This window comes from Vitis riparia, chromosome 19, assembly GCF_004353265.1.
Source record: "Vitis riparia cultivar Riparia Gloire de Montpellier isolate 1030 chromosome 19, EGFV_Vit.rip_1.0, whole genome shotgun sequence".
Taxonomy (NCBI): Eukaryota; Viridiplantae; Streptophyta; class Magnoliopsida; order Vitales; family Vitaceae; genus Vitis; species Vitis riparia.
The window spans coordinates 12,467,256-12,486,937 of record NC_048449.1 but is presented as its reverse complement, the minus strand read 5'-3'; the positions used below and the strand labels follow the sequence as shown (position 1 = coordinate 12,486,937).

General features: G+C 34.5%; 1 protein-coding gene and 1 pseudogene across 1 annotated transcript; one reads left to right on the top strand and one right to left on the bottom strand.

Annotated features, from left to right (window-relative positions):
- Positions 1–4,735: 4,735 nt before the first annotated feature.
- LOC117908654 (disease resistance RPP13-like protein 4) lies at positions 4,736–6,772 on the bottom strand. Its single transcript, XM_034822319.1, has 2 exons — positions 6,711–6,772; positions 4,736–6,613 (listed from the first exon to the last, which is right to left on the bottom strand). The coding sequence occupies exon 2, from the start codon at positions 6,229–6,231 to the stop codon at positions 5,398–5,400; it is 834 nt and encodes a 277-aa protein (XP_034678210.1). The 5' UTR covers positions 6,232–6,613; positions 6,711–6,772; the 3' UTR covers positions 4,736–5,397.
- A 1,390-nt stretch (positions 6,773–8,162) lies between these two features.
- LOC117909655 overlaps positions 8,163–19,682 on the top strand; it is an 87,324-nt pseudogene continuing 75,804 nt past the window's right edge.

Genomic DNA, 19,682 nt, shown 5'->3' with positions numbered 1-19,682 from the left:
ATGAATCATGACTTAAGGTTATCAAATAGCCATGACTTCACCAAGCTACTTCATTATGTTGTCTTTTAACCTTGAGAGAATATTGAGATTGTGCTAAAGTTAGCAGTGGTTTTAACCTACAAGTGAGATTGTAAGTTAATCATATATTCCCTATGGATTAGGTATTATTGATGGAAGCCAATAGCAATAAGTATTCTCAATAGAGGCACTATGATTCTCATGGGATTAAGATTGAGTGTCTCCTTAGATGATCCCAAGGAGTTGTGTTCATGAAAATTATGGTTAAAGTAGCTCCTTAAGTAAAACTTGACATATGCTCTTTGAGAGTTAAGACATGTTGGTTGAACACACAATAGAAGAATATATAACTTAAGGATAGTAGAGGTAGTCTTGAAAGAGTTATAGTTTTTACCTTATTAGACTATAAACACCATTTCATAGGGAGACTGAATGTAATGAATAACAAGTCATAGACCTGAGCAGTGTCTCATTGTTATTTATATAAGGTATTGAAGTATAGTTGATTCTCTATAATTGAATGTTGAATCAATTTTGGAATTAGATTATGAGGGATTTAATACTCTTATGGGTCTCAGTGGTCCCTGCTCTGAGCTCATATACCTTATTGGCATGGATTTATGAGGATTAGATTAGCTCTAGGTTTACTTTTGTGCATAAAAGCCTTTTGAGAATTACACAAGATTACATGAGGGTTTAGTGAACAAAGTCTCTAGTTGGGTTAATTGATTAATTAGTAGGTCCTATTAGGTTAATTAATCAATTAGGACCTATTTTAAGTTAGATTAAGTAAACCAAACCTTTAGTAGGCTTAAGTCACTTAAGCCTAGTTAGCAACCCTATCAATACCCCCTTATGGGTTAGGGTCTCTATAGTTTTTCCATAAAGTCATCTTCCACGTCTAAAGAAAGGGAGAGCCATAGCCTCCATCCTCTCCCCCTCTCCCCCTCTCCCGGTGCCCTCCATAGGAAGTGTACCAAGATCAAGGTTTGAGTCATCGGGCAAAAGACTTTGAGTTTACAAGACTTCCTATAATAGTAATCTTTGTCTTCACCACATGGAACATATTTGGGAACATCCAAATCTTGGTATGGTTTTCATTAGAGCTTCTGAATCCTATTAAAGTATAAAAATGAAATGTTTCCATTATGCATAGGGTTTAGAAAAGCCTAGGATAGTTTTGCATGTTCCAAACATGATCCGACCTTGAGAAACAAAGTGATCTAGGGTTTCCTTATGCTCTCATCATAGGGTCTCAATCCAAAAAATTTAGAAGGTTCTTTACACTCTAGTATCCTATTTTATTACATTGAGATAAGAATTGATCAAATCCAATTTAATTAATTCATTCGGTTCTTGACCTACTAGCCACTACATGTAGACTCTCTATGAACTCTGGTGGTGTTCATAATTTAATGAGGTAGTTGTTATCATTCTCTCAAGATTACCTCTACCATCCTTGAATCTCAAATCCCCTTATTATGTAATCAACTAACATATTGTAGTCCCTAAAGGACATTTATCAAATTCCACACAAAATCACTACGTATCATAGATCTCATGATCACAAACCCTTAGGATCACTTAAGGGGATACACTATATCAAACCCATGAGATATCATGGTGCCTATATTGAGAATATCTATTGTCACCTATTTTAATCAACAGTAGTCTAATTCATAGAGAATATATGTCCACCTTAGGGTCTCACATATGGGTTAAAGCCACTAAAGACCTCAACACTAACTCAATATTCTCTTAAGGTTAAGACTTTATGCAACATAGTAGCTTTTTGATCATGACTACCCAATAGCCAATGTTATGATTCACCATAGATCATGCCCAATGTATAACAATATATATTGGTGCACTTATCATGGGAAAGCCATCTTGATGGCTAAGATAAGTCAACCCTAAAATTAAGAGATAATTCACCACAACCTTAGATGGATTGCCTAAGTCCATGAACTTGTTGTGAACAACTCATCAACTTGTAAGGAACCTCATGACTTAGATCTTCCATGCAACTCCTAATCTACTCAAAACATATACAATATAAGAGATGTAGGCTTGAATGCTTGAACAAAACCTAAATGCCATTAATGGATAAGGGAGTGGAAAGTCAAGTCTAACTTTGTTAAATTATGTCTTGCTTTTACAAACCTTATCCTAACATTGTTGAAGTCCTAAATCCTCCTCTTTAACAAACAAACAATCCATTTATGGTGAACTAGATACCAAGTGGTCTAATAGGATTATATCACATCACCTAAAACTAATAATCTAAAGTTACAAACCCCAATTCACAAACATAATAAAAGAATAAAAATCAGGAGCACTTCAATAGCTAATATCAAAATTTTAATGACTAAGTCTTGGAAAATGTTTAATTTAGTGTTTAATATCATGCTTTAAAAATATCATATAGGATATAAAGAATAAAGCATACCTTGATCTATACTCCTAACTTCTATATAAGTTCTTCAAGTAACCGTCTTAAACTCTTTTATCTTTGATCTCCGCTCTGTTAGTCTCTTTTTATGCACTCTTTAATGATAGGTATGGAAATGCTTCCAAAATTAGTAAGAGTGGAGAGAGAGACCAAGAGCTCTTCTATTTATAGGTGTATTATTGTTCTTTCCAAAAATGTATTATTGCTCTTCCAAAAATAGTTTTGACTTTTCTTTATTATTATATAATTGGAACACATACTTAAGAAATATTAAGAATTTCAAAAATGAATCTAATTTATGCAGGGAAAATGAATCAAAATTGTAAAGAAAAAAAATAATTTAATGGGGTTATTAAGACCACTTTTGGTTCTAACACTAGCTATTAAAAAATTCAATACACTCTCACGCGACAACTAGATATCTCTTAAGCCACCAATATTAATCACCATATCGATAAAAATCGATAAACATTCATCATGTTAATCCCTTTAACAAACAAGTATTGAAATCTACATATTATATTGAATTGGAAAACTCCTCCAACTCAATAGCTATTAGCCTTTGTCAATTTAACGAGTCATTGATCCTATTTAGACACAAAACCCAAGTATCAAAATAGTTAGCATCCACTTCCTTAACTCCTTAGCATAAATTGACATGAAAAATTGCATATAAAAAAAAATTCAACAAAGACTCTTGAATGTTGAATATATCTAGCATCATCCCAATATCAAAACCAATATCAAAATCCCCTCAGCATTTCGATACCTTTCAAATACTAGTCCAATATTTCTTACTCTATTTCTACATAATTTCTCAATAGTTTTCACAATTATTCTCAAGAAAGACATGGCTTAACTATAGGATAAAGTTGAGTAATTTGTATGTTTTTGCTCCATAACAGGTTATTTTTTAAGCTTAGAAAAAACTATGGTTTGCATACGAATCAATTATAACTTGTTAAAAATGAATAGTTGGCAACACGATTCAATATTCTCGTATTTATTGCTACCACACTATTCATTCTAGTTTCCTTTGCCTTTTACTTGTCATTTAAGTTAAAACCGATAGTCAAAATATTTAATTTGAATGAAACTTAATTTCTTGGTCCTTATCAATAATTGAAGAAATAAAATAAAAATAATTCCAATTTAGTCTCTTACATGAAATGAGCATAATAGAACCAACAATATTAGGATTCTAATAGTATTCTAAAAGACAGATAGACCGGTATATATTATTCTATCATATTTACTATTGTAATAATGTTATTTAAAATTGTATTGGATAACATCTTATTAGAAATCAACCCACGTATCTATTTGATAACATCTTATTCCAATTCTTTTACATTTATGGTTTAACTTATTTTTCAAGTAATATATTTTTTTTTCAAGTCATTAATCTATTATTAATGTGATAAAGTAGATTACATATTTATCACATTAATTAAATTAAAAGAAAAATTACCTAGAATTCAATTTAATTTATTTATACACTTATTATTTTAATTTTTTTTATATAAACATATTTTTAAAGATTCCATTTTTTTTCCTATTAGTTGTCATATGCATCAAATTAACTAAAAAATTAATGATTATAATAAAGTATTTATTTTTTATATATTGTTCATACTAAATTTTTATAATAGTTGATCCAAACAAATACTTTTTAAAATTTTTTAAAGATAATATTTTATTTCACCAATTACTTTTATCCTGTAATCCAAATTTTAAATCATTTGTATCTATCTTGATAAATTATTTTATATATATATATATATTATTTCTTTTGGTGACTTGTCACTAGGGTATTGGAGAAAGCTGTGCGGTAGATATAAAAAAATTGACCATAAATATTCATGCTGCATCATGGTCATGGGCCATTCATAGTCAATATTTCGGTACGAATCACCAGTTTTCCGGTCCGGTTGGCGGAAGTGAACCGTGTAACCGGTTTATGAGTTGTTGAAGTCAACGAAATGAAATTGGGCTCCCTTCTCTTCTGGGCGCAAGCTTGCAAGCCAATGGATGAAAGCCATTACGTTATTGGGCTCCCTTCTCTTCTTGGCCCAATATTGCTTGCTGCCCAACCTACCAGCAACCTTAGAAGCCAATGGATGAAGCCTGGGGGATCCCTTTCAACACAATTGTACCACATAGCTAGCTGATCATTGATGAATCTCATCATATAACTCATGCTACTCATAGCTAGCTGATCATGGTGAAGAAAGGCATTTTTATAACACACCCAGAACAATAATGTAAAGAACTTCCAATATCAATAAACCTGATGGACAAATAAGCAAATAAATGACATTTGATGGCATTGATTCATACTTGCAGACAGGCTATTGATTCATACTTGCATCAAATTTAACTACAAAACCAACCTCCACGTCTGATGGCATTTGATGCAAAGTTAAATGTGAAGTCGTGAATATAGATAAAAAGCAAGAACAGTTGGAAAGCTAAGAAAATTACCCCCCTCCATCAATCTGGACCTCCATTGGAATGATCTCAGTCAATGTGTCCCCTCTATGGTTCTGTGTGGCACTGTAATGATATGAGTCAATGTGTCCCCTCTCTGGTTCTGCATCGACACTGGAATGATCCTTAGCCAATGCGCCTGGAATGATCTCAGCTAATGTCTTCACACCTAGAGGGAAGCCATCACACTGTTTCACAATTTCGTTTTGCAATTTCTTCAATTTATCATTCTGTTGAGGATTCAATTTGCTTTTATCAACTGCATCATCACCAATGCCTTCCATGCTATGCAGATACTTATCACCCACCATCCCTTTTGCCACTTCCTCAAGTCTAGTAGTAATGATAACTGCATTCCCATTTCTTTTCTGGTCTCTACCAAATTGGATATTGCAGTCCCTAACAGGCCAGTTCAATGCCTGGCCTAGACTGAAATATCAATCTCTGGTTTCATCCCATATGCCATCAAGCACAATCAAGTACTTTTTACCCAACAACCGACGGCCAAGGGAGGACAACGGCTCCTCAGTGCTACAACTCTTTTCATGTCCATGCTCAGTAGTCAACTCCACTAACATGTCTTTCACAACTTGCTTTAAGTCTATGTCTGCATCAATCTTTCCTGATAAGCTGATCCAAAGTGTGGGGAAAAAGGCACCCTGAATATGTTCGTCATAAAAAAGTTGTTGGGCAAGAGCTGTCTTGCCTGAACCTCCAATCCCAACAATTGCAATGTCCTTGAATCCCTCATCAGATTGCAGAAGCCAATTTCGGATTTTTGAGAATTGTCTATCAAAACCTCGTATCTCCGACACATGAGGATACCAAATTTGACTTTGATTTGCTGGATCATGACTTTGACTTTCTTGATCCTCACTATGATCGGGTGAGCCATTGGAGTCTTCTATGCACGGATACAGACCAAGCTCTCCCTTGATTCGCACCAGCACCTCCTTGGTGCTTTTGAGAAACCAAAAGTGGAAGAGATTGTAGAAAGGCAAGAGAAACTTGGTGCTTGGGATTGGGTGCTTCTCTGAGAAGATGAGGCAGTCGGTGTACACAGCGAGGAGCTGGTAGAGCGTATTCCTCATTTGGATCATTTCTTTAGGCGTCATTTGGATAGACGTGGATGAGGTGATGTCCTTTCTAAGCAAAACGTCCCGAATCCCTTGAAATTGATGATGCATAGGCAGTTGCCTCCCTTGATCCTCTGCTTCCGCTAAGCCATCAATGAATTTATTCCTCAGAAACTCTAAAAAATCTTCCGACATTTTCAAACAACCTTTGAACGCCCAGCCACAGGAATTCGATCACAAACCTAGTATCTGCTTCTCAGCCTTTTCTACAATATTAGAGTAGATATGATCGGACTGGCCCTGATTATCAATGCATCTGATATTCTGAGGATCATCTCCACATCTCTAGCATCAAATGTTATTTTTCCCCTAAATCTCCCTTTTGAGGGGACTTCCATAGATTTCACAGGCAAAATTAAATGTTTAGGCTCAAGCGCATACAGTACTTTAAAGTATACAATCACAGAGAACCGATGCGGCTAATCAAAATAAAACATCGCAAGAGACGAACCGCACCAGAAAATCGTCAAATTCAACAAAATCCCACCCTTGCAAGTCGAGACCAAAATTGAACAACCTAAAACAGAGAGATTAATCACCAAAACGGATTATTAAAAGCATGTAGGATTGTAAGCAATCTTTAGGGAGACATTTCTCCCAAACAGCATACTTACTCGCTAGACTTTGGGCCGCACTGCAGAGAGAGTGGAGCTCGGTAGAGAAGGTAGAATTTTTTTCTTTAGTTTGGATGACATGGAAAGTATGATGGAAAAAAAATATAAAAGAAAATATTGTAATATTTTCCCTAATATTTTCCTTAAAAAATAATGAGGAAAATAAGAGAAAAAAAAGAAGGGAAGAGGGGGGGGGGGGGTGTGATTTTATCGGGCTCTTGGTCATCAAGGCTTCACCTCTAACTTCCTCTTCATCGATGGCTATGGCTTCTCACCATCGTCAACCCTTTCAACGGCCACCACTATCACTCTGACCACCTTCCAATGCCGAAAACCTACCCTTTTTAGGCACCCGAGTTCCCATGGATGAAGTGTGTTCTTCAAATCAAGTTCCCATGGATGAAATGAATTGAGGAGATCCCTTCTGTTTTTAAGTGAGATATGATAAATAGAGTTGTTCATGCTACTGCCATAGGGGGAAATTTGGAGATTTTGAAGGAGCTCCTTAGTGAGTTTTAGCTGAATGTAAGATCGAAATATGTAAAAATAAAAAGTTACTATTTTTTATTTTTACAAATAAAAAATATTTTATATTGTATCTTTTTATTTTTACAAATTTAATTTTTAAATTTAGATTTAGAAAATCCTTTTTAATTTTGAATTTTATATTTTATATAGTAGTTTTTTATTTTTACATTATATGAACATATTTTATTTCTAAATTTTGATTCCAAAAATCCTTCTGAATTTTTTAAGAGTTTTTTATTAGCTATAAATGTTCCCTTGAAAATAAAAAATAGTTATTACTCGTATATTTTATTTGTATTGCATGAGGAAAATTTTATACATAAATCTTATAATTATTAATAAAAAAATAATAGCAGAGACTTTTTTATGAGCAATGTTTTATATCGAAAAATTCATGATTTTCAACAGTTTTTTTATTGGATTAATTTATTTTATTATTTAATAAATTGATAACCATCTAAGCAAATTGTTGATTTTATTTTCCTTCTATTTTTCCTTGACTTTTTTTTTTGTGGTTAACCAAATAAAAGAAAATGAATTCTTTTTTTGTTTTCCCTTGAATTTTCCATGGATAACCAAACAAGTTAAAAAAATTATATTCCTTTCCTTAACTTTTTCTTTCCTTCCATTTTTCCTCACAATTTTCTTTCTCTTGCATTTTCCGGGAACCAAACATAGCCTAAAAGAACTAAAAGAACTTGCTAAAAGAACTAAACTTATTAAATAGCAATATTCTGTCCCCTTCAAGGTCGGGAAATAGGTTGTTTCCATATGTTGTTCAAAATTACCATACTTCATAACTGTATGAAAAATCAAAATTGGTGATTGTCATATTTTGAAGATGTTTGGGAAATACAAACCAAGGCTGTCAGTTCAAAATTGGGTAAAAATTCCTTTACATGGGTGGGTCCAAATCCAAGGGTAAACATTATGAAGCCTGAGCTAATGAGGGATGTTTTGTTGAAGCCCAATATCTTTCGAAAGACTCCCTCACACCCATTGGTCAAGTTGCTGGTTTCTGGTCTAGTGGCCCAGGAAGGTGAACAATGGGCCAAACGTAGAAAGATCATCAACCCAGTGTTCCATCCAGAAAAGTTGAAGGTAATTTTCAATGCCCAGTTTTTAAATGAGAATATTTCACCTTAGTTTCCAGAAAGATCATCAACCCAGCTTTCCATCCAGAAAACTTTCTAATTTTTTTAAAATTAATTTTAATCCTATAAAAACCTGTATAAACATCAGAATTCCCAAATATTTCAGTCATTTTAATGAAGTACTGGTGACTAGTTTCTCACATACCAAGTGTCCTACCTTTTCCTTTCTTTTTCACATACTCGTATAGTCTTTTTCCCCCTTTCTCCAATGGACCGTTTCCATAATTTTACCACTGAAAGAGATGTTTTTGGACTTTATTATTATTGTGTGGTTGAACTTGTTATAGAATATGTTACCGACAATTCATTTGAGTTGTAGCTTTCGGTGCAGGGATCACGAGAGTCGGATGTTTGGCCCTATCTTGAAAATTTGACATGGGATGTGATTGCTCGGACAGCATTTGGCAGTAGCTACGAAGAAGGAAGACAAATCTTCCAACTCCAGAAAGAACAGACATATCTTGCAATCAATGTTGCAACGTGGGTCAATATCCCAGGATGGACGTATGCATAAAATCATAAAATATTTCAAGAAATTATGCTGCTCAGTTTTATGAATATACACAACTCTGCTTGTTTTTCCTTTTTTGTTTTTTTTTTTTTTTTGGATTTTTTTAGCAGTGCTTTGGCAGATTTAAGTAGATTTGCTTGAGTTTCTATTTTAAGTGCTTTTAGTGGAAGGGTTTTCTCTAAAAGTATTTTTGGGAGAATAAACTATAGTGTTTCTCCAAGAAGCATTACAAATAATTTAATTTTGAACTTTCTAAAAGTATTTTCTAAATTTTGTCAAACGCTTTATTTTTCTTCAAAAATGTTTTTTTTTCTATAATATAAGTGTTTTCTAAAAGCATTGTCAAACGGATTCGTTATTTGCTCAAATTTAAGTTTCAAGCCACCCTTACATTTTCCTAGAGTTTAGTCGATGTTTAATAAATCTCTATGTCCTAGCACACCATATTCAATTTTAGGTAAATTTAGTCTTCAATGCATCATTTACTTTCATGAAATGTTGACACCATGAAATCAAAGAAAATTTTGGGCTTTGGGGAAGAAGCTATAATTTACATATTGATACATAAGCCTAGTAGAATTTAATAGGTTGAACACAACTGATAAGAATTTTCTTATAAACCTTTGGGCAAATTCACCTATGTTGCATTAATAGGGTTGAAAAAACAAGCAAATAATTAAATATATGGAGGGAGATGAAGGCTCGCCTTGAACAAACTTTTAAAGGTCTGTCACAAGCGCAAAATTCCCACATAAATTTTCATGTCTATGTGGCGTTTAGAATTAAAGCTCTCTAAGATAGTCTACACCTTTCCCTATGAGATGGTAACAACATGCAAGGCAATACATGAGGTTTTTAGGGCACCAACCCCAATATGTATTTTATTAACTTACTAAATAAGAATATAAGACTTTAGCCAAACTTCCGTAATAGCTTCGGTGAGTTCAAACTTCCCTCATGATCTCCCTCTCTATATCCCTCTCAAGATTTTCTCTAGCCTTTCCTATTTATAAAGTGGCACCACCCACTCCTTGTTAGACTAGAAGTGCTACTAGTTCTACTAGGAATTTTCCTAGTAAGTTGTGCTAGTAACCACTCCTACTTGGACTTTAAATTCTAGTCCTACTTAGACTATAATTATGTTTGGCATCAAGACTTCTACTCATGCTTGATTTGTAGTCCCACTTCAAGTCCAACTCCTCATGCTGCTATCGCATGCATCTATATATATGGCTCGTGTGTAGGATAAGCCCTCTTTTGGCATGTACATCCAGATTGTGTTTGTGCTAGGGCAACATGCTCTTGCATCCACCTTGTTGCTGTTGCAACTCCATGCCTTACCCAAGCCCTCTTTTTAGTGCGACAACATGTCATGGCATTGTACCCATGACTCCCCATGCTTAAGGCATTACATCCTTATGTATTGCATCTAAGTTGGCATCGTTGCCCCACATTGACATGCCCATTCAAGTCTCTCTTGGTGCTATACTTACCATGACATTGCACCCATGGCTCACCAAGTCATCTCCTTGCACAAGGCATTGCGCCCTTGTACCACCTTGTTGTTGTTATTGGTCACTCATGACGCCAAGGTGTAACCCCATGATTCGTTCCCAATTGGTGTCTCAGCTGATTCATGTCCAGCTGGTGCTCTTTGATTGAGAGAGTAATCAACAAAATTTATAACCTATATCACCATGCATTAGGATAGCTTTAGCTAATATAGCATAGTGGCTCTAGGATCGTTCTCTAGGAAGGGTTTTCAACTCACAACTGATACCAATTCAAAGTTAAATTGGTGCTTTTTCATTTCAAGGTTAGCTTAAGAAATAAAACACAAACTTTGGTTAAATGAGCTTTTGTTTCAAGCTAACTAAAAAGAAAGTAATAGAAATTACTTATGAAGAAAAACATTCCTTGGAGGTTTGGGTTCACAGGGGAGGTTCCTTATGTAAAAACAGAGTTCCGGTCATTTGGTTCATTTCCTCGCATTAGAGAATTAACATATAGTCAATTATTTAACCGGTGTTGTATAGATGTATCCTTTAAATGGATTTCAGCTCTAATTCCCTCTCACTGATGCAACTTGCAATGGCTCGTGCCTCTCACCTAGCATTTGCCATTCAAGGTGATCTTTAACTTTGGACTTCCCTTCTTAAGCTTGCAAGAGATAACTAATGGATGTCTCCTTGGAGTCCAAAAGCTTACCAAGTGTTGGCAATTCTAGAAAATCCTACCTTCAAGTCACTTCCCAAAAGCTCGCAAGAGGTAAACCAGTGCATCTCCATGGACGGAGATCACTTGCCTAACCAAGTGTTGGCTCAAGTGAATTGAAGGTGTTTTAAGTTAACTAAAAACATAGAAATCATTAAAGGATCACACTTTCTCTTCTTTAATGGCTGAAACCACAAAGCTACTAATTCTTGCACTTGGAACCTTTCCCGGCAACCTTAGCTCCAAGGAACTAAAAGTCTAGCCACTCATTCTCTGAGGAAACTTCCTCAGAGCTTGTTTGGCTAGTAAGAAAAAGAATGAGAAAACAAAAATATATAGGAAAAACAGAGCAAGTGCTCTGCAAAATATATTTCTTGCAAAATTGTACAAAAGATGCGTCTGAGAACAAGCTCCCGATCTCCTACATGATATATCCTGTGTAAAGGAAATTACAAACTATATATATGAGGTTATTCACCCTTTTCTTACTTAAAGACTAAGGAATCCTATGATAGGTGGTTTACAAGGGGAGTTTGGGGATTTAGACATCAAATATCTAAAGCAAAATATCTCAACATGTCGGTCGCACATATCGGGAAGCTTCAGGAGAACACCGCGGCACTGTGTAAAATCTGGGTAATCTGAATTATCGGTTGATGATGCTCTCCGGGTAAGTGCTATCAAAGGATCCGGACATGTCTGACCGGGGAAATTGAAACGCCCTCCTCTCCCATCTGGCGTCAGGTGCCGGATGTGAGATATCCGATCAGAGGATCTGGACATGTCTGATTGGATAGAATTCCGGATGTGAGATATCCGGAGAAGGTGAAACATCGGGCGGACAGAATTCCGGATGTGAGATATCCGTGCGTCGTAAGGGGGACCGTTTGCATGTACAAGGTGTAGGGACCCCTCTCCCTGATGACACGAAGCGCGCATTGCTATCTGGAGCAATTCCATCCGGATTCCCCAGGAGGACATGCGGCTCACTCCCCTATCCGGACTCCCTCAGGGAGAAGCACACGACACTCGCGATCATCACACTCCAGACGATAGCATATCCTATCCGGATATGTTGTCTGGATCATTGATTAAAGTGAGCAAGCCTTGCTACAGCCCACGTTCCACCGCCCTCCAATGGTGTGTCCGGACTTCCTGTCCGGACATCTTTGCCATGGATTCCAAAGAACTCTCCTTAATCTCGGATTGCTTTGGTGATCAAAAAGCTATCAAAACACCAAAACTTAACACAATTTGATTAGAATTGATTGCAAGGGTCCTTGATATGTTAATTGGGTTAAAAGGTGATAACTACTACTCAAAAGTGTTTAAAAGAGTTAATTACAAGCTATCAAATAGCACTTTTTGAGTAGTAATCACCCCATGAGGCCTTAGGATCGCATGGTCCATGTCAAGGGTTAACAAACCATTTCAACCTGATGTAGTTGATGCCCTCATTAACTTAGAGCGTGGATAGGCTTAGACTATCTTTTCAAATTGCCATAACATCACATCTCATTCTGAACTAGCTTCTAATTCAAGACTATCCTTCTACTGAACTAGAAAATCAATTCTTCAATTTTTCTTGCTCATTCCCGTAGTTTAATGATCCAATATCTTCTCTACCTCATGATCAAATTGATTTCTAATGACTCACCTTGCCTGTATCCTTCTCGAGACTAGGTTTAAATGATAAGGCTTTAAGAAGCTCACATGGATCGTGAGGTGTACCTTTAGGTTGTTTGGTAACTTTAATTTGTAAGCTACCTATCCCCCTCTACATCACTTTGAAAGGTTTGTCATATTTGGGAATCAACCCCCTCTACATAGTCTTGTTGCTAATTTTCTTCCATATATGAGGGGTTAATTTTAGAAATACCTTATCCCCAATCTAAAATTCTAAGGGTCTTCAGCCCTTGTTTGCATACTTTTTCATTCTTCTAGATGCCTTCTCTAAGCTCTCATGAGCTTCATCAAGCATTTATTGCCAAGACCTTGCAAATCTATAAGTTGCAGGATAATTACCACCAAAATTTTGCTTAGACACCTCCAATGTCATATCTTTGACAACATTTCCTAGATAAAATATTTATTAATTGGAATTGTGTGAAGAAGGAGAACTCTTATGAAAATAGTTTCTTAAAAAAAAATTTGAGAATGGACATTTTATCAAAATTCATTTTTTAATAAAATACTCTCATAGGAATTTTGAATTTTGCATATATACATTATCCTGTAACATTGGATTTCCAATTAGGAAATAAATATTTTTGAAAATTCTCAAAGAAGATAATTTATTCATCAAGATAAGCATTAAGTTGTTACCGAAAGGATATTTAGTGATTTGATGGAAATAAATTTCTTTCACAAAATTTCCTAGAAAAAATATTTATTAATTAGAATTGTGTGAATGTGGAGAATTTTCATGAAAATAGTTTTTTTTATAAATTTTTTTAATTAATTAATTAATTTTTTATTTTTTATTTTTATTTTTATTTTTACATTTGAGAATGAACATTTTATCAAAATTCATCTTTTTAATAAAATACTCTCATAGGAATTTTGAATTTTGCATATAGACATTATCTTGTAACTTTGGATTTCCAATTAGGAAATAAATATTTTTGAAAATTCTCAAAGAAGATAATTTATTCATCGAGATAATTATTAATGCTTTAAAAGCTCTTTTTTAAAAGGTTAAGTGGGAGTGAGCCATAGGCAAGCCCATAGCCTCCAAGATTGAGCCCATCTTGATTTTGGGTGCATCATCATTCTAAAGATGGGGCGGCCTAAGGAATCAAGATATATGAACTATCCTTTATGGACAAACTATATATGTTTGTAGTGGGAGTGGTCAATCCTAAAGATGAACCTCTTCACTTGGTAACATTGATGTAAGGATCTTGGTTACACACTTAACTTAGACATGAAGTAGTAGTATCACCTAAAGTGGTCACACTTGCATGGGGTAAGGGCTAAACAAAAAGAGTATGTTGATCAATGCCTTAGGATAACTTTTAAAGTTTAAGGCAAGTTGACCAATTAGAAAGGGTCTCTACCCTAGTAATAAGAGTCATGACCTGCCTAAAGAAGGTTTGATTCTTATAATACTAGGATACCTTGCAAAAAGACATGTAGTTTAAGAGCACTATATTTTTGCTAAATTACTTACCAACTTACATTGAATGTTCAATTCTTTTTATTAATGCATGAAATTATTATATTTATTACAAATATCATGTCTTTAACCTATCACCTCTTATTTCATGTTTAAATTGTACTTAATTATAGATTGAAAATAATTTGGATGTAGTATTAATTACATAGAAGCCGATTTAGGTAGAGTTTGTTATTTCCTTCGAACAAACTTATCATAAAGTAAGAGAAGCATATCAAAGATGGCATAAGATGGATGAGAAGACTAAGTCTCCCATACTTGGGTCTTTAGATAATGTGTTGCAAAAGCAACATATGTCTATTTCCATGGTCTATGATATTCTCTTTAAAGTTGCAAGGGTTATTTGGTGATAAGGACAAGTCAACTAGACAAGTTATCCTTAAGACTATTATGAACACTAGGATTCATGTTATCTTAGAGATCTCACCAGATTCCTTTGGGATGGTTAAGTACCCAATCTTTTCTGTTGTACCAAAATACTTAAGCCTAATATGTAGTAGCTCCGGCTAAGAAAAATCAAAGAAAAAACCACTATGACTTTTGTAGTATTTCAAGTATCATCCTCAAGGACTGGCTTGATAGGATTTGTTAATACTAAGGTAAATGAATTGTTTTTGTTTGAATCCTAAAGTGGAAAACAATATGCAAATAAAGTCAAACTAAGTAAAAGAAATTAAACTAATAACAAAATGAATATTGATTTTACATTTGATTTATTCAAGTTTGAGGTTTTCCACAATTCAACTTAGGGTATAGAAATTAGGAAAAACAAGGGTCTTTTAAGCAAAGTGATCTTAAAGTTTTAAGGTCTTTGGCTGTTCGCGATCAACTTGAGTTCTATAACTCAAAATTACATCTGAAACCTAATTTTTCCTTTTTAAAATAGATTCCTAAAACCATTAAATGAATGAGATTGATTACTGGTTTAAGATTTGACTTTTTAACTCTTCCTACTCCTTATAGCTTTGTTTTAGGGCAAATAACAATAGGGAAGACTGAGATAACTAATGATCAAGAGTTACCAAGAATCATTAGTATCAAGTAATAACCTACCATATCATTCCCTAAACTAACTCACAAGGATAGGATAAAAAATTGATAAATTGTCACCCAACCCAATAATTAATCTCATTGTTATAATAATTTACCCATCGTTCCTATAAGCTTCTAGCCTTAGACTTTCATGCTTCAAGCCCCAAGTTAGATTTTTAGCTTCTCATGGGGATGATGTCACATTCACAATCCATAATAGGGTAAAAATCCATAATTTGAATCAAAAGGTACTAAAAACAATACATTTAATAAAGAAAAAAAAAAACAAACCAAACTTCTCATCTTCTTCCATCTCTAATGTCAAACTTTCTGGAAAAAGATCCAAGATACCTAAACCCTAGAACTAAGAGAGTTTAAACAATATCATCAATTACCTAATATGTGGCACACTCTCATTGGTCACTTATTACAAAATAATTACCTAAAAATGACTAAAAAAAAATAATAAAATGGTGATTTGTAGTCGTGTGGGGCCCATTTAGGGTAGATGAAGTGCCTTAGAAGCAATTCTTGAGGTAGAGGATGAGAACATCAAAGTGGCACTAGGTGAATTCGAAACTGAGGTCATTTCGAATTGGATTTCGAATTCATAAGTTGGATTTCAAAATCATTTTGAAATGACCCTTCAACTTTGTGCAGTTGTATTCAAATGGTCATAACTTCTTCATTTTAGCTCTAATTTGTACATCATTTGAATAGTTGGACTCCTAACTTCCCAAGCTTCAAAACGATATAAGTATGTATAAAATAGAATTCAGAAGATACTCCAAATATTTCCTCAAATTCGGAGTACATGTTACCACCAGATTTTGAGTTCTAAATTTCAACACAACTTGATGAATCTTGCTTCAAGCCTCATTTCCTATGTTTTCTTGCCTTCTTTCTTACTCCATAATGGTCATTTCTCATATCCCAATCTTGTGATATCCTTGTCTTGCCTTTCCCCTTGCTTGATCTTTCACAATCTAAAGTAATTCAACTTTCACCCTTTTCTTCCCTAAAACCTGAGATAAATCTCCAAAATACAAGTTAAACTCATGGCTAGGGTCTTATCATCGATTTAGGTCAAGTTGGGTGATTTGAGTGTCCTTTTTCATATCAAATATGTGCCATTAGAGCAAATATTTTGGCTTCAATAAGTAAGAATAAGAAGATTCTCAAAGAGTGGAAGAGTGTTCTTATGGAAGTTAAGGTTCTTCAGGTTTTTCTACCAAGAAGAAGAATAACTACATCAAATAAGGAAAGTTCAAGAAAAGGAATGAGATAATAAACTCATGGACAGTAATTCCTTTGTGACCTTTTAGGACACTAAAAAGGGAATGCTTGGAGTGCCTAAGGATAGATAAGTACACATCCTGTTCTCATTATTGAATACATAATGGTGGATCTCACCAATTGTGGTGGATAGATTCCAAGCCCACTATCTGTAGTTCTTTATAGAGTTTTCAAAAAGTGAGAAGGTCACATGGTGGGATTGTACTTACCTTAGCTTTAGTTATTACCTATTTTATGTGAGACTCCATTATCACTTTGCCAAGTAATGAGAATAATGAGATTTCACTAAAAAAAAGAACCTAGCACTAGTCAAACATTTGACTTCTAACGCCTTATTCATATTAATCTAAATAAGATCCATAGACTAATTAAGTTTGGACCTTCTTATTCCAAAGAATCTTTCAATTTGTAAATCTTATGTAAATGGTAAAATGACCAAGAGGCCCCTTTATTTTTAGAGGATATGGAACCAAGAAATTTTTGTAGTTAGTGCATATTGATGTGTATGAATCTTTTTATGTTTATGCATGGAAAGTATGGGTATTTGATCATTTTACTGATAAATACTCTAGGTTTGGATATGTAGACAAGAAATCTAATGCCTTGGATACAATCATTGAATTTTAGGTAGAATCAGATAACTTATTAGGCAAACATATCAAGGCACTTTGATTAAATCAAGGTAGTGTGTCTAGTAAGTTTGATTTCTTCTATAAGGAGCACATGATAATATCTCAATTATGTGCACCAAGGACTCCATTAAATGGAGTAATGGAAATATGATATCAAACTTTGATAGACATAAACTTATTGATGATTGGTTTCTCATTACTTCCCATAATCTTTAGGAATATATCTTAGAGACTATGTAATGCCTCTTTTTGTAAAGAGGTGTATTAGTTTATAGCACACCCAAGAGAATTTCAAGATTTTTACTTTATAATCAAGATTATTAGAAGGTGTTTGTTGCTACAAATACCAGATTTCTTGTTAAGACTATATGATATATAATAAGGCAAACAATGATATAGATTGGAGAATACTAGAAGATAATCCCACTATACATAACATACTATGGATCCAATACTAACCATTCCTGTTGCTAGTACATTGATGCCTCGTCATAGTGGGAGGGTTGTTATACAACCAAACCGATTCATGTATTTGGGACAGTATTTTGAGCCATTCTAGAGGAACATGAGATCGATCCCATAAATTACAATGAAGCAATGAGCGATGTAAATGCACATTTTTAGCAAAAGGTTATAGAGGTAGAGTTAGAATTCTTATGATTTTAATGTAGTCTGGGTTTGTGTAGAAGGATTCGAAGGGATAAAACCCATGGGTGTAAGTTGGTCTACAAGAGGAACAAAGGGGTAGATAGAAAATTTGAGATTTATATTGCTAGGTTATAGCTAAAGGTTATAATTTGAAACATTATTTCAACTATAGGAAACCTTTTCACTACTAGCCATACTCAAATCCATTAAAGTACTCCTATCTGTTGCAGTGTATCTCATTTATGATATATTACAATAGGATGTGAAGATAGTGTTCTTAAACAATTATCTTGATATCAACATCTATATGATGTAACCAGATATTTTCATATCAAAGGGCCTTGTGTGTACAAGAAACTGCAAGGAAGCATGCTGGTGTTCTAGGACCCTATAGGTAGATGATAATCTACTCATTGAGAATGATGTGGAGATATTTTCATCAATTAAGATCTGGCTGTCTACTTGGTTCTAGATGGAAATCTAGAAGGGGCATAATATATTCTTGGGTTTGAAGTCCTTAGGGATTATAAGAATAGGACAATTGTGTTATGTTAAACATATACTCAAGTATCTTTTGAGAACAAGGGATTATCTATTTGTGCTCCAAAGTGTTGTGATAGTTTAGAAGGTGATGTGATGGTTGACACGATGCCTTCTGTGGAGAACTTAATGGATTCCTCAATCCACCAAGACATTGATAGGGAGAGTCTTTGTTGCTCACAAGGATAGCATAAGTTTCAGATGAGTATCTAGTATGCTGTATATGTATGATGCTTTGAGGGCTAGTGGGAAAATGTTATGATAAAGCCCTTAAAAGCATGACTAATGTAATAAATTTGGAATTCGTTATTTATTTAATAATGTTCCAATTTCACTTTTATCTATCCTTATTCCATGTATTATACTTTATGAGCATTCTTGTCTACAATTTTTGCATTGTACGTGACTTAGGTGCATTTGAAGTTACACGAAATATCCAAAGCATGGGTTCCTTGTAATAGTTGACTTGTTCACTATCGGTTCATGGGTCTAGGCAACCCATTAGAGGTTGTAGTGCACCACCTCCTAATTGGAGGGATGGCTAGTCTTAGGTATCGGGATGGTTTCCCATGGTGAGTGAACTAGTGTGTATGATTACATATTGGACAAGACATACGGTGAGTCATGACTTAAGGCTATCAAGTAGCCATGACCTCACTAAACTGTTTCATTTTATTGTCTTTCCACCTTAAGAGAATATTAAGCTTGTACTAAAGTTAGTAGTGACTTTGACCTATGGGTGAAATCGTAAGCTGATCATATATTCCCTATGGATTGGGTTACTATTGATGGGAGTTGGTAGCAATAGGTATTATCAATAGAGGCACCATGATATCTCATGGGATTGAGACAATGTGTCCCCTTAGGTGATTTTAAGGAAGTATGTTCATGAAAACTATGGCCATAGTAGTTCCTTAAGTGGAACTTGACATAGGCTCTTTGAGAATTAAGACATGTCAATTGAATACATAATATAAGGATCTGTAACTCAATGATTGTAGAGGTAGTCTTGAAAGGCTGATAGCTTTCACCTTGTTAGACTACAAACACCAGTTCATGGAGATTGAACACAATGGATATCAGGTCACGAACCTGAGTACGTAGTGCCTCATTATTATTTACATAGGATACTGGAGTTTAATTGATTATCTATAGTGGGATGTTGAAGCAACTTCATAATTGGATTCTAAGGGAGCTAGCACTTGTATGGGTCCCGATGGTCCACGTTTTGAGCTCATA

What these genes read in the sequence shown, in the direction of transcription:
- LOC117908654 (XM_034822319.1), bottom strand. Translation starts at nt 6,231, where the DNA reads ATGTCGGAAGATTTTTTAGAGTTTCTGAGGAATAAATTCATTGATGGC.